Source organism: Bufo bufo, chromosome 10, assembly GCF_905171765.1.
Source record: "Bufo bufo chromosome 10, aBufBuf1.1, whole genome shotgun sequence".
NCBI classification, from domain to species: domain Eukaryota; kingdom Metazoa; phylum Chordata; class Amphibia; order Anura; family Bufonidae; genus Bufo; species Bufo bufo.
This window is the reverse complement of record NC_053398.1, coordinates 45,320,154-45,334,897: the sequence shown is the minus strand read 5'-3', so window position 1 is coordinate 45,334,897 and position 14,744 is coordinate 45,320,154. Positions and strand designations below refer to the sequence as shown.

The 14,744-nt window shown below is 50.8% G+C and overlaps 1 protein-coding gene across 1 annotated transcript in view; it reads left to right on the top strand.

The window, feature by feature from the left end:
* The first annotated feature begins 9,883 nt into the window (after window positions 1–9,883).
* Window positions 9,884–14,744, top strand: part of CRACR2B (calcium release activated channel regulator 2B) — an 86,061-nt gene continuing 81,200 nt past the window's right edge. The window contains exon 1 of the mRNA XM_040410441.1: window positions 9,884–10,120. Coding sequence (XP_040266375.1) covers window positions 9,963–10,120 — 158 coding nt within the window. The 5' untranslated portion in view covers window positions 9,884–9,962. The remainder of the gene's footprint in view (window positions 10,121–14,744) is intronic.

The window sequence follows — 14,744 nt, the reverse complement described above, 5'->3', positions numbered from 1 at the left end:
TATCCTAATGAGAAAGATTTCATAATAAGGATTTGGAGAAGGGGCAGAGGAATAGCAGAGCAGGGAGAGGATGGTGCTGCTACTAGGGGGTCATACCATGGGGGAGTAATAAAGCCAACCATAAAAAATAATTCTCCCTAAAATCAGACAGTGCAAAAAATACCCCCTTGTAATGCCCCCACTTGAGCTAATGTCCCCATAGTGCCCCCATAATGTGCCAGTATAAAATACCCCTATATAGTGCCCCCAGTAAATGCCTCAATAGTGCTCCTCTCCCCCCTTCCTCCTAGTGCCCCCATAATGTACCAGTAGAAAATGCCCCAGTAGATGCCCTGAGTGTCCCCCATAATTTGCAAGTATAAAATACCCCTTCTTAGTGCCCCCCGTAGATGACCCCATAGTACTCCTCTCCCCCCGCGATGACGTCATCGCACCGCCTGCTCCAGCCTATCAGAAGAAGGAAAAGGGACACGCCTCTCCCTCCCCTCCCCTGCCTCAGCACAGTCATCTGTATCGCTGTCCTGAGGACGGCGATACAGATGACTATGGAGATGAACGCTTCCACAATGGTTCATCTCCCTGTGCCCCGCCGCCGCCCCCCCACTTCTGAGCAGCTCGGGGGGGGGGGGGGGGGGGGAATTGCCCCGTTGCCCCCCCTGGATCCGCCAGTGCTGCTGGCCCTAGGGGGGGGCACTTGCCCCTCCCTGCGGACGCCCATGTACACCACTGATACATAGAACATATATAGCACACACCAATCACACATAGGAAACACGCATTGCACACACCAAGACATTTATGCCTAACCCTATTAAGTGTAGCACACTTAAGGGGTTAAAGGCAGGCATGGGATTCAGCCGGTTCGCTCCGGTTCTCCAGATCCGGTTCTGAGAACCGTGTTGCTGGCTGAATCCCGATCCGGAGCTCGGCAGCGACGGCAGCAGGTCAGGGGGAGATGAGTGATACAGATTAATGTTGCAGCAGATCAAGGGAGAGGCGTCTCCCTTTCCTGCTCCTCTGATAGGCTGCAGGCACTAGGCTTGCAGCCTATCAGAGGCTGGTGCAGGCGGAGCGATGATGTCACGGGACACAGGCACTGGCACATGATGGGGGACAATATGGGGGCATTACTGGCACATGATGGAGGACACTATGGGGGCCATTACTGGCACATGATTGGGGATACTATGGGAGCATTACTGGCACATGATGGGGAACACTATGGGGACATTACTGGCACATGATGGGGGCATTACTGGCTCATCATGGGAGACACTATGGGGGCATCTACTGGCACATCATGGGGACACTATGGGGGCATCTACTGGCACATCATGGGGGACACAATAGAGTAGTGGATGCATGGAATAGCCTTCCTGCAGAAGTGGTAGCTGCAAATACAGTGGAGGAGTTTAAGCATGCATGGGATAGGCATAAGGCTATCCTTCATATAAGATAGGGCCAGGGGCTATCCATAGTATTTAGTATATTGGGCAGACTAGATGGGCCAAATGGTTCTTATCTGCCGACACATTCTATGTTTCTATTACTGGCACATCATGGGATACACTGGGGGGGGGGCATCTACTGGGGGAATTACTGGCACATCATGGGGGGCACTATGGGGGCTTCTACTGGCACATCATGGGGGACACTATAGGGGCCTTACTGGCACATCAGGGGGAACACTATGGGGGCATCTACCTGGGGGCATTACTGGCACATCATGCGGGATACTGTGGGGGCATCTACTGGGGGCATTACTGGCACATCATGGGGGACACTATGAGGGCATCTACTTGCACATCATGGGGGACACTATGGGGGCATCTACCTGGGGGCATTACTGGCACATCATGGGGGATACTGTGGGGGCATCTACTGGGTGCATTTCTGGAACATCATGGGGGACACTATGGGGGCATCTACTGGCACATCATGGGGGACACAATAGGGGCATTACTGGCACATCATGGGAGACACTATGGGGGCATCTACTGGGGGAATTACTGGCACATCATGGGGACACTATGTGGGCATCTCCTGGCACATCATGGGGGACACTATGGGGGCATCTACTGGGTGCATTACTGGAACATCATGGGGACACTATGGGGCATCTACTGGCACATAATGGGGGATTATGGGGGCATTTATACTGGCATATCTGGGGGCATTTACACTGGCACATCATGGGGGACACTATGGGGGCATTTATACTGGCACATCAGTGGGGGCACTATGGGGGCATGTTATACTGGCACATTATGGGGGCACTATGGTGTTGGAGGGCATATTATATAGACACATTATGGGGGCACTATGAAGAGCATTTATACTGGCGCATTATGGGGGACACTATGGAGTTGGGGGGGAGAACACTATGGGGGCATATTATATAGGCACATTATGTGGGCACTATGGTGAAGGGGAAGGAGCACTATGGGGGTATTTTATACTGGCACATTATGGGAGACACTATTGGGAAGGGGAGAGGAGCACTATGTGGGCATTTACTAGGGGCATTTTCTAGTGGCATTATATAGGGTATTTTATACTTACACACATTATCATATATATGCTATATATGTGTCATCCACAGATATCTCCATAACAGTGCCCTCCACAGATATCCCCATAAGTGCCCTCCACAGATATCCCCATAAGTGCCCTCCACAGATATCCCCATAAGTGCCCTCCACAGATATCCCCATAAGTGCCCTCCACAGATATCCCCATAAGTGCCCTCCACACATATCCCCATAAGTGCCCTCCACAGATATCCCCATAAGTGCCCTCCACACATATCCCCATAAGTGCCCTCCACAGATATCCCCATAAGTGCCCTCCACAGATATCCCCATAAGTGCCCTCCACAGATATCCCCATAAGTGCCCTCCACAGATATCCCCATAAGTGCCCTCCACAGATATCCCCATAAGTGCCCTCCACAGATATCCCCATAAGTGCCCTCCACAGATATCCCCATAAGTGCCCTCCACAGATATCCCCATAAGTGCCCTCCACAGATATCCCCATAAGTGCCCTCCACAGATATCCCCATAAGTGCCCTCCACAGATATCCCCATAAGTGCCCTCCACAGATATCCCCATAAGTGCCCTCCACAGATATCCCCACAAGTGCCCTCCACAGATATCCCCATAAGTGCCCTCCACAGATATCCCCATAAGTGCCCTCCACAGATATCCCCATAAGTGCCCTCTAGTAATGTATCAGTGGGGAGGGAGGAGGCGGGGACACTGGCGGCGGGGCTGGTGCAGTGCCCGGCGCTGTGCACACACCGGGGGCAGCACTTACCTTCTGGGAGTTCTGCTGCAGGACATTTTGCTCCATGGTCATTGCCCAGCTCCTCCCCGCGCTGCTTCTGCTGCTGCTGCGATCCAGAGCAAGGGGCAGCGGCTGCGGAGTGAGCAGCTGTCAGGGCAGCGGGGCGGGCACATGGGCCATGCACTGCGGGGGGTCCACGAGCCGGCAGCTTGAGCTTAACCTCTCTCCCTGAGCTCCCTCCGTCATGCGCCTCCTGTTCCGCCTGCCTGCTTCATTCATAAAGTGGGAGGAGCAGGCAGACGGGGCAGGAGGCGCATGACGGAGATGTTTCTGACACTCACTGCACTGACTGCTGGGCGCTGGCATTTTACCAGCAGCTTGAGCGGCGCGATATGGCTGAGCGAGGCCACAATAATTGCTGCGCGGCCGCCCACCCACAGCAGGGAGGGCAGGAGGATGGCCGGACATGTTCTCTCCTCCTTCACTGCCAGCAGCCCGGGAAGTTTAGACAGGACTGCTGCAAGGATTTTTGCCACCCTAGGCAAAAGCTAATTTTGTCGCACCCTTGACCACGCCCTTTAACCCACCCCTTTTTTGTCCTCACATCCTCAACTGTGATCGATAGGCTCCCATGCTATGTATATGCATCCTCAGTCTGATCTATATGCCCCCGTGCTATGTATATACATCTGTCACCTGTATGTCACCTCTCCATCCCATAACCCAGCTCCGTCCCAGCCTCTCACACATCCTGCCAGGCGCCAGCAGTAATCCCATCATCGCCTCCTCCGGGCTGCTCTCCCCTCATTCATTCCTTCTCTCCCTCCCCAGGACAGCACGTCCCCATACAGCCCCCATCCCGCGACTTACAACTCTTTTACCAGCACCATGGCCGCTCCTTGCGCCTCCTGATCTTCTCCTCCGCTGATCCCGGCCCCGAGTGAAGGTTACCGACCACTTTCTACTCCGCACCGCGCTGGGGGTGGGGCGTTGCAGCAGCAACTACTACGTCACGGCCAGAGCGGCGCCCCTAGCAGGAGTGCGCTCTACGCGGTGGCCTACTTTGCTTATGGGTGGCGCCGGCCCTGAGAGGCTACAATAATTATCTCTCCTGAGAAACAAGAGAAATACTGTAATTACTCCTCCGTAAGTGGGGAAAATTGTCTTGTACCTCACAGGTTTTTGTTTTTTTGCCTTCCCTTCCTCTGGATCAACTTGCAGGATAACAGGCCGAACTGGATGGACAGATGTCTTTTTTCGGCCTTATGTACTATGTTACTATGAATAATCTCCAGGCACAGGAGACTGGTGGCCCACCAAGGAATCCCCCCCCCCCTCTCCCCGGTGGGCTAGTCCAAGCCTGGCTCATGCACACGAATGTATTCTCTTTCCGTGTCCGACATGGAAGCAAATTACGTTCGTGTGCATGTAGCCTTAGCTTAAAGGGTTGTCTCACGTCAGCAAATAGCATTTATCATGTAGAGAAAGTTAATACAAGGCACTTACTAATGTATTGTGATTGTCCATATTGCCTCCTTTGCTGGCTGGGTTCATTTTTCCATAACATTATACACTGCTCGTTTCCATGGTTACGACCACCCTGCAATCCATAAGTGGTGCTTGCACACTACAGGAAAAAATAGCAGCCTATGTGAGCTCTCACGGCCCGGCCATCAGAGAGGTCGGAGCTTATTCCTATAGTGTGCAAGCACGACCACAGCTGCTGGATTGCAGGGTGGTCGTAACCCCTGAATACGAGCCGTGAATAATGTGATGGAGAAATTAACCCAACCAGCGAAGGAGGCAATATGGACAATTACAATACATTAGTGCAGTGGTCGCCAAAGTGCGGCTCGCGAGCCACAAGCGGCTCTTTAGAACCTTCAATGCGGCTCTTTGGTGCGGGTGGGCGGCCGCGCAGCCATATCGCGCCGCTCAAGCCGCTTGCAAACTGTCCGTCATGCGCTTCCTGCCCCGTCTGTCTGCTCCTTCCACTTTATGAATGAAGCAGGCAGGTGGGGCAGGAGGCGCATGACGGAGGGTGAGATGTCACGCTGCGCACAGCAGCAGAAGGGCGGGCAGCGCAGCTCTAGTTCGGCTGCCCACTGTGAGAAGGGGTGGAGTGGTGAAGAGGCCGCTGCTCAATGTCCTGCAGCAGAAAGGTAGGAGCTGCCCCCGGTGTGTGCCCAGCGCCGGGCACTGCACCGGCCCCGCCGCAAATGTCCCTGCCTCCTCCCTTCCCCCCACTAATACATTACTTTACTTACTAGAAGGCACTTATGGGGGATATCTGTGGAGGGCACTTATAGGGGATATCTGTGGAGGGCACTTATAGGGGATATCTGTGGAGGGCACTTATTGGGGATATCTGTGGAGGGCACTTATAGGGGATATCTGTGGAGGGCACTTATAGGGGATATCTGTGGAGGGCACTTATAGGGGATATCTGTGGAGGGTACTTATGGGGGATATCTGTGGAGGGCACATATATAGCATCTTATGCTATATATGTGTCATCCACAGATATCCCCCATAAGTGCGTCATCCACAGATATCCCCCATAAGTGCGTCATCCACAGATATCCCCATAAGTGCGTCATCCACAGATATCCCCAATAAGTGCCCTCCACAGATATCCCCAATAAGTGCCCTCCACAGATATCCCCAATAAGTGCCCTCCACAGATATCCCCAATAAGTGCCCTCCACAGATATCCCCAATAAGTGCCCTCCACAGATATCCCCCATAAGTGCGTCATCCACAGATATCCCCCATAAGTGCGTCATCCACAGATATCCCCCATAAGTGCGTCATCCACAGATATCCCCCATAAGTGCGTCATCCACAGATATCCCCCATAAGTGCGTCATCCACAGATATCCCCCATAAGTGCGTCATCCACAGATATCCCCCATAAGTGCGTCATCCACAGATATCCCCCATAAGTGCGTCATCCACAGATATCCCCCATAAGTGCGTCATCCACAGATATCCCCCATAAGTGCGTCATCCACAGATATCCCCCATAAGTGCGTCATCCACAGATATCCCCCATAAGTGCGTCATCCACAGATATCCCCCATAAGTGCGTCATCCACAGATATCCCCCATAAGTGCGTCATCCACAGATATCCCCAATAAGTGCGTCATCCACAGATATCCCCAATAAGTGCGTCATCCACAGATATCCCCAATAAGTGCGTCATCCACAGATATCCCCCATAAGTGCGTCATCCACAGATATCCCCCATAAGTGCGTCATCCACAGATATCCCCCATAAGTGCGTCATCCACAGATATCCCCCATAAGTGCGTCATCCACAGATATCCCCCATAAGTGCGTCATCCACAGATATCCCCCATAAGTGCGTCATCCACAGATATCCCCCATAAGTGCGTCATCCACAGATATCCCCCATAAGTGCGTCATCCACAGATATCCCCCATAAGTGCGTCATCCACAGATATCCCCCATAAGTGCGTCATCCACAGATATCCCCCATAAAATGAAATAATAATCAAGATCCAAATAAAAGAAAGTACATATAAAAGTATGTAAAAACACACTCTGGGCTCATGCCCAGGAATGTAAGGGCGCCGTGCATGTGCTGTGGACCGCAAATAGCGGTCCGCAATGCACGGACACAGACCATGGGGCAGCTGCATGAGGATCGTGGACCCATTCACTTGAATGGGGTTCGCGATCCATATCCGACTGCCCGCACCGCAAAAAAGTAGCGCATGCTGAAGTGAATGGGTCCATGATGCGGGCTGCACACGGCCGTGTGAAGCCCGCATCATGGACCCATTCACTTCAATGGGTCCAGGATCCGGGATATGAGTGCTACAGAGTGCTTCCGTAGTGCTTCTGGCTGTGCCTCCGCACCGCTAAAAAAGTAGTGCATGCGCTACTTTTTTGCGGTGCGGAGGCACAGCCAGAGGCACTACGGAAGCACTCTGTAGCACTCATATCCCGGATCCTGGACCCATTGAAGTGAATGGGTCCTTGATACGGGCGGCACACGGTCGTGTGCATGAGCCCTAATAGTCCTCACTGGTACTGTTGACGCAATATTTTAGGTTTTAAAAATGTGGCTCTCGAAAGAAATTTCAATCGTGGTTTTGGCGATATTTGGCTCAGTTGACAAAAAAGTTTGCCCACCACTGCATTAGTGCCTTGTATTAACTTTCTCTACATCAGGGGTGCACAACCTGCACATGTGGCCCGTAAACGTCATTCTGTGTGGCCCCCAACCCTCCATCCCCCTGGCTACTCACATGTATTTTCCCATGAGCTGAGTGTCCTGGATGTGTAACTGGCACCAGAAAGACATTTATGGTATGAACGATGAATATGCCATAACGCTTTCAGGTGGTAATGCCCCTTTAAGTTTTATTTTTGGCCCCTAGGATTGGTTCAGTCTGACAATGTGGCCCCCTGCCAGAAAAGGCTGTGCACTCCTGGTCTATATGATAAATGTAATTTGCTGAAGTGAGACAACCCCTTTAATTCCTTAACAAAATCATATACATTGTCTGTGTTTTTTTAGGTAGGGGAGAATGAGACTGGGCATGTAGGAGTATGCCGAAGTCACCACCATGGTGCCATTGTATATGAAGTGTTCTCCATTTTGTCTGTCTCCCCCCTTTTCCCGCCTTTTTCTTTATATGTAGTTTTACAATAGTCACCTGAGGTATTTCTAATAACAAGAGGTGATTGGTCAGTGGTTGCCTACCTGTTGCTGGATACCTGTGTTCTGCCCATCTGTGATTGGCTACTCAAGTTCCAGAGGCAGGGAATTTGACTATTTTTATACAAGCTCTCAGCAGGTCCAGAGGTTGTCCGTCAGTCAACACGTCGTCTCGCCCGCCCTCCCCTATGTTTTGAATGGCGGTCCAATATTAGAGGGGGGTTAGTCACCCAGCTTTGCTGGGGGGACAGTTATGGGAGTATATGATTATTTATGAATTTTAATGGTTTGTAAATGAACCCATAATAAAGGACCGTGGCCATTATTTTACCATAACAGGGTCTAGTGTATTTATTTATTTATGTAAACGGTATTTAATTGCTCATATGGCACCATGGCAATTGGTTACAGAAACAGCGCCCCTTTTTGTCTATAGTCAGAGTCTGGTATTGCAGCTCATCACCATTCAAACCAATGGAATCCATCTGAGCTGCAATACCAGTCACAGCCCATGGATAAGAGCGGCGCTGTCCGCACATATCTTCCCTAATTACACCCTGCTCTTACAGGTCCAGGGAAACCGCACACCAGTCACCAGACAGGAACAGCTGGGGCAACACGTCCGACCTTTCAGCTACATTTTCCTATAGCCCCCGCTGTTACATGCACGTGTCAGTTCAGGGGTCTCTTGTGAAGCCCCCGAATAATCACTCGAAGTTCCCGGGACAGAACTAGCCGGCGATGCACGGGTTAAAACGCAGCCGCTTCGTTCCCAGGAGGTAAAGCATCGGGTGGGCGTGGCCAGAGTCACCGCCCCTCCGGGAGGCCCCGCCCCGCGTGTGCACTCGTAGGATCCGGGAGCAGGTTTAGTATAACAGCAGGTGCAGCTCTCAGGTAAGTGCTGCGGGGGCTACTTACCTTCTGTCTATGTGTGAGGGCGGCCGGGGTCGCTGTGCAGAGGCTTGGACTGGGATCAGTCATGAATAGTGGTAGATGACAGTGACTGGAGAGGAGGTATAGTGCTCCCATATTGCTGTCTGTAGTGCTGCCATATAGCCGGCTGTAGTGCTCCCATCTAGCCTACCGTATATCGCCGCCATCTAGCCTGCCGTATATCGCCGCCATATAGCCTGCTGTATCGCCACCATATAGCCTGCTGTATCGCCGCCATCTAGCCTGCCGTATATCGCCGCCATCTAGCCTGCCGTATATCGCCGCCATATAGCCTGCTGTATCGCCACCATATAGCCTGCTGTATCTTCACCATCTAGCCTGCCGTATCGCCGCCATCTAGCCTGCCGTATATCGCCGCCATATAGCCTGCTGTATCGCCACCATATAGCCTGCTGTATCTTCACCATCTAGCCTGCCGTATCGCCGCCATCTAGCCTGCCGTATATCGCCGCCATCTAGCCTGCCGTATATCGCCGCCTGCCCTATATCGCCGCCATCTAGCCTGCCGTATATCGCCGCCATCTAGCCTGCCGTATATCGCCGCCATCTAGCCTGCCGTATATTACTGCCATCTAGCCTGCTGTATATATATCACCGCCATCTAGCCAGCTGTAGCTCCGCCATATAGCCTGCTGTATCGCCGCCATCTAGCCTGCTGTAGCGCTGCCATGTAGCCTCTTCTCACTATGTGTAGTTATGAATTGGAGCATTGTTTAAATCCGCCCGGCATTCCATAAAATGTGGCACCGCACTGAACGTTATAAAATTCCCCTGTAAAGTGACAGCTCCGGAATATCATCGCTGTGCGACTAGCTGTGAGGCAACGTGTGAACGGTTGTTAGTAGCCGCAGAACATGGCGTTATCTCCACGGAGGAGGGTTACCAGCACCATGCCCAGTTCCATCGGTCAGGTGAAGTCTGTGGTGTCTACCGTATCATAGCGCAGTGTTGTATACCGTCTGTGTGTGATACTCCGCTATAACGCTCTCACTGATGAATAGTCCCAGTATAGGAAGCCCTCGGCTCTTATGTCGGCTTTTCTTCACTTTGTTTCCAAAAATGGCAAGAAGCATAATCCAGCCCCCCGGGAGCTGTCGATAGCCCCCCGAGTCCATCAGGGAACCCGAGTGACAACCCGCGTGGCTGCTGGGACACTGGACGCACTGGTTGTCACCCATGTATGGAGGTCAGTAAGAGATGGCTGATTACAAGGGGAAAGGGTGACTTAATGCTGGGTACTGGGGATTTTGTTGGAAAATCTTAGAGTGTTTTTTGGGGACTGAAAGAACCAGACAGAATAGGGATCCGGTGATCCGGTGCGGTCCAAGAAGGGCCCTCGATATGTTCACATCAGGGCGGTGGAATACTGTTTATATGAGACCATGCCAATGAGGAAATGTCATGCAGCCGGTTGTGTGAGACCTCCCGGGGAGCAGCCACAGGGCAGCCGTTCTGTGCCAACCGCTCAGTCTCTTAAAGGAATTTTCTTGAATTCCGACAAATCGGGAAAAACCATGGGAATTGCGGAGCATAAACCCTAGATCCGTGTCTGGGGCGGTCACGTGTTCTTCTTCCAAGTTCTAGTTTGTAGTTTGTTTTCTTGGCATTTCTTGTTCGTTTTGTGGAAACCTGCAAGGATTAAGAAGTGCTGCCCACACTGTGCTGTGTTTAAAAGGGTTTTCTGAGATCTTTATACCCATGACCTGTCCTCTGTATAGGTCATCAGTATCTGATCGGTGGGGTCTGACACCTGGGACCTCCGCCGATCAGCTATTTGAGAAGTCAGCGGCGCGGCAGTATGATAGGTCATCAGTATCTGATCGGTGGGGGTCTGACACCTGGGGGACCCTGCTGATCAGTCAGCGGCGCTGTAGTAGGATAGGTCATCAGTATCTGATCGGTGGGGGTCTGACACCCGGTACTCCCGCCGATCAGCTGTTTGAGAAGTCAGCGGGCGGCAGTAGGATGGGTCATCAGTGTAAAACTCCTGGAAAAACCTTCTGGATGTAGAGGTGATCTGGCAGATTATTGGGAACGAAGCAGAGGCTCTGATATCCATCAGATCATCAGCGGAGATGAGGGAAGCATTCACATACAGCAATCACCTCTGCTGTATGAGGACAAGCGATCACTAGTCCCCACAGGGGATCATTATTCCGTTGCAGCAGATCGTTGTTTAGACAGCATGATGTCCTCTCAGGGACAATGATTTTCACACAGGCAGATTACCGGGAACAAGAGTTTATACAAACGCTCATCCCTAATAATCGGTCCCGTGTCAAAGGACCTTTAGGCCGGGCTACACTGCGACTTTTTGTAGCGCGACGGATTGATTTTAACTCTTGACTGACAGCTGCAGTCCAAAAGATTGTGTTCAACTGCTCATTTTGACTGTGATCAGAAACATGGCAATGATTAAACCTACCTATTTAGTCGTAGTGGTGACAGATAAGGGTTAAAGGGTTCTCCAGCTTTTAATGATTTTTATTTTCTTTTTTTTGCTACCCCCCACCCCACCGGACATGTGGAGGGTGGCATACTTACCTGCTCCCTGCCGCTTGGTCCCAGCTCCTTCACTCCGGTGCTGCGTTCTCTGTTCTCCGATCCCCACTTCCAGCACGGACGGGGTCATGTGTGCCGCTGCAGCCAATGACTGGCCACAGCGGTGATGTGGCACCCCACTGACATGTCATCGCTGCAGCAGCACACATATCCTTCCCTGAACAGGGGCAGCCACACAGTCTTAAAACACTGGAGAACCCCTTGTTTCAGACAAGTGTGAGCGAGATTTCCCATTATGGACATGCTCGCTTCACAGGAGCGCACAGCATTATACTGATTTATAATGCTGTGTGTCTCTGCGTGACCTTACTGCTGCAGAATTATACAGACAGCATTATTTCACTATGATTCTGTAGCAGTAAGGTCATGCAGAGACACACAGCATTATAAATCAGTATAAGGGTACATTCACATGACTGTATTTATGGGTCTGCATCCGTTCCACAATTTTGCGAAAGGGATGGAGACTCATTCATTTCAAAAGATGCGGACGGCGCACCATGCACCCGGATTTTTTTCTTCCTCTTCCAAACCTAACTGCTCCAACTCCTTCACTTTAGATGGTTGTGCTGGTGTACAGCAGTCTGCACGTCATGTCATGGATTGAGACTTGGGCTTTGACTAGGTCCAAGATATTTCAATGTTTCCTCTTGCACCTCTCCAGTGTAGATCCAGCCATACGTTCAGCATCATGGTCCTGCTGAAGGTGACCCTTCGTCCAAGTCTCTGTCACAACAGCATGATGCTGCCACCGCCATGTTTCACTGTGGGGATGTTGTCCTTGGGATGGTGGAAAGTGTTGGGCCTGCACCACACATAGGGGAGAATTATCATCCTGTGGTGGACCAGCTGGCTTTGCCATTTTTCGCCCTCGCCATTCCCTCTTTTCAGAAAGTGGCGAGGGCAGCAAATTAACCCCATGTGCATCAAAATTTGTTGCAAGTGGTGTTTAAAAACTCATAAACATAAGGTTTGCGACTTTTTTTTACAGCAAATAAGTGGCGCAAGGAAATGATAAATCTCACCCATAGCGTTTCCCATGCTGGCCAAATTAAATGTTTTTATCTGATCAAAAAAACTTCTTCCATGTGTTTGGGCAGTCTGCCGCATGCTGTTTTCTTTCCTGGCTGCTCTTCCATAAAGCCCCACTCTATGGAGTTTATGGCTGCACAGATCCTTCCATCTCCTCTGTGGTGTGTACGGCTTATAGTGTCCTATGGATCGACACTTCCATCTCCTCTGTGGTGTGTATGGCTTATAGTGGTCCTATGGACACGTCCTTCCATCTCCTCTGTGGTGTGTACGGCTTATAGTGGTCCTATGGACACATCCTTCCATCTCCTCTGTGGAGTGTACGGCTTATAGTGGTCCTATGGACACATCCTTCCATCTCCTCTGTGGAGTGTACGGCTTATAGTGGTCCTATGGACACATCCTTCCATCTCCTCTGTGGAGTGTTCGTATTATAGTGGTCCTATGGACACATCCTTCCATCTCCTCTGTGGAGTGTTCGTATTATAGTGGTCCTATGGACACATCCTTCCATCTCCTCTGTGGAGTGTTCGTATTATAGTGGTCCTATGGACACGTCCTTCCATCTCCTCTGTGGTGTGTATGGCTTATAGTGGTCCTATGGACACGTCCTTCCATCTCCTCTGTGGTGTGTATGGCTTATAGTGGTCCTATGGACACATCCTTCCATCTCCTCTGTGGTGTGTACGGCTTATAGTGTCCTATGGACACATCCTTCCATCTCCTCTGTGGTGTGTACGGCTTATAGTGTCCTATGGACAGGTCCTTCCATCTCCTCTGTGGTGTGTACGGCTTATAGTGTCCTATGGACAGGTCCTTCCATCTCCTCTGTGGTGTGTACGGCTTATAGTGGTCCTATGGACACATCCTTCCATCTCCTCTGTGGAGTGTTCGTATTATAGTGGTCCTATGGACACGTCCTTCCATCTCCTCTGTGGAGTGTTCGTATTATAGTGGTCCTATGGACACGTCCTTCCATCTCCTCTGTGGTGTGTACGGCTTATAGTGTCCTATGGACACATCCTTCCATCTCCTCTGTGGAGTGTTCGTATTATAGTGGTCCTATGGACACGTCCTTTCATCTCCTCTGTGGTGTGTACGGCTTATAGTGGTCCTATGGATAGGTCCTTCCATCTCCTCTGTGGTGTGTACGGCTTATAGTGGTCCTATGGACAGGTCCTTCCATCTGTGGCGTATACGGCTTATATGGGAGTTCTGAAAATAGCTTTGTGAACTTGTTCGGCTATTTTTGGATTTCCCCTAGCGGTGAATGGAGGGTGGACGCTCTTTCGCGATGTTGGGGGCTTCATTCTGGAGATAGGTGCAGATTCCACCTCTGGAACCCGCTCCTATCTAAGATTGATGGCATATCCTAGCGATATGTCATCAATTTCTGAGATGGAATACTCCTTTTAAAGTAGTTTTCCAAGACTTAGATAGACTGTGACCTGTCGTGGGGATAGGTATTTTTGCGGAGTTTCATGATTTTTGGTGTTTTTTTTTTTGCTAGCATTTTTGCGTTAAAAATGCCAGTTCCAGATGTTGCACAGAAATTAATGGGAAATGTTAAACATAGGACAAACAGGTGTCAGATTTTTTTTCTTTTCAACCTTGAGGTGCTAGTCATTGCCTAGCTTTTTTCTCCCATTGACTTCCCTTTTTTTTTACAGCTTCAAAAAAACATGCAGTGTGTGTCGGTGTGATTTAAAGGGAATATGCAACACCTATAATGCCCCTCAGAAGGCCCGGGCCCCTCATACAGGTTATACTTACCTCACTCCCCGACACCCACGTCACTCCTGCTCCCCGCACGGCCGCCGCTGCATCTCCCCGTCACGCGGATCAAAACATCTGGTGACGGGGGGGCAGCCAATAGCAGGCCGCAACGGGAATGAGCCCCCCTAACGCCTGCTGTGTCGTGTTTTTTTGTGTGTGAAGGAACCTTTTGTCCGCCTGCACAAGTAGCATATTTGTATGCAGGAAATCTGCACCAAAAATTTGATTTAAAAAATGCACATAAATCCACACTTTATTGCAGTTTTAGTGCATATTTTTGTACTTTTTTAATGCGTTTTTTGTTTATGTTCAAAGGGTTCCCGGGATTTTTTAACTGACGACCTGTCCTCAGTATCTGATCTGTGGAGGTTTGACACCTGGGACCCCCAGCGATCAGCTGTTTGAGAAGGCATCGGGGCTCTCAGTAGCCCTGCGGCCTT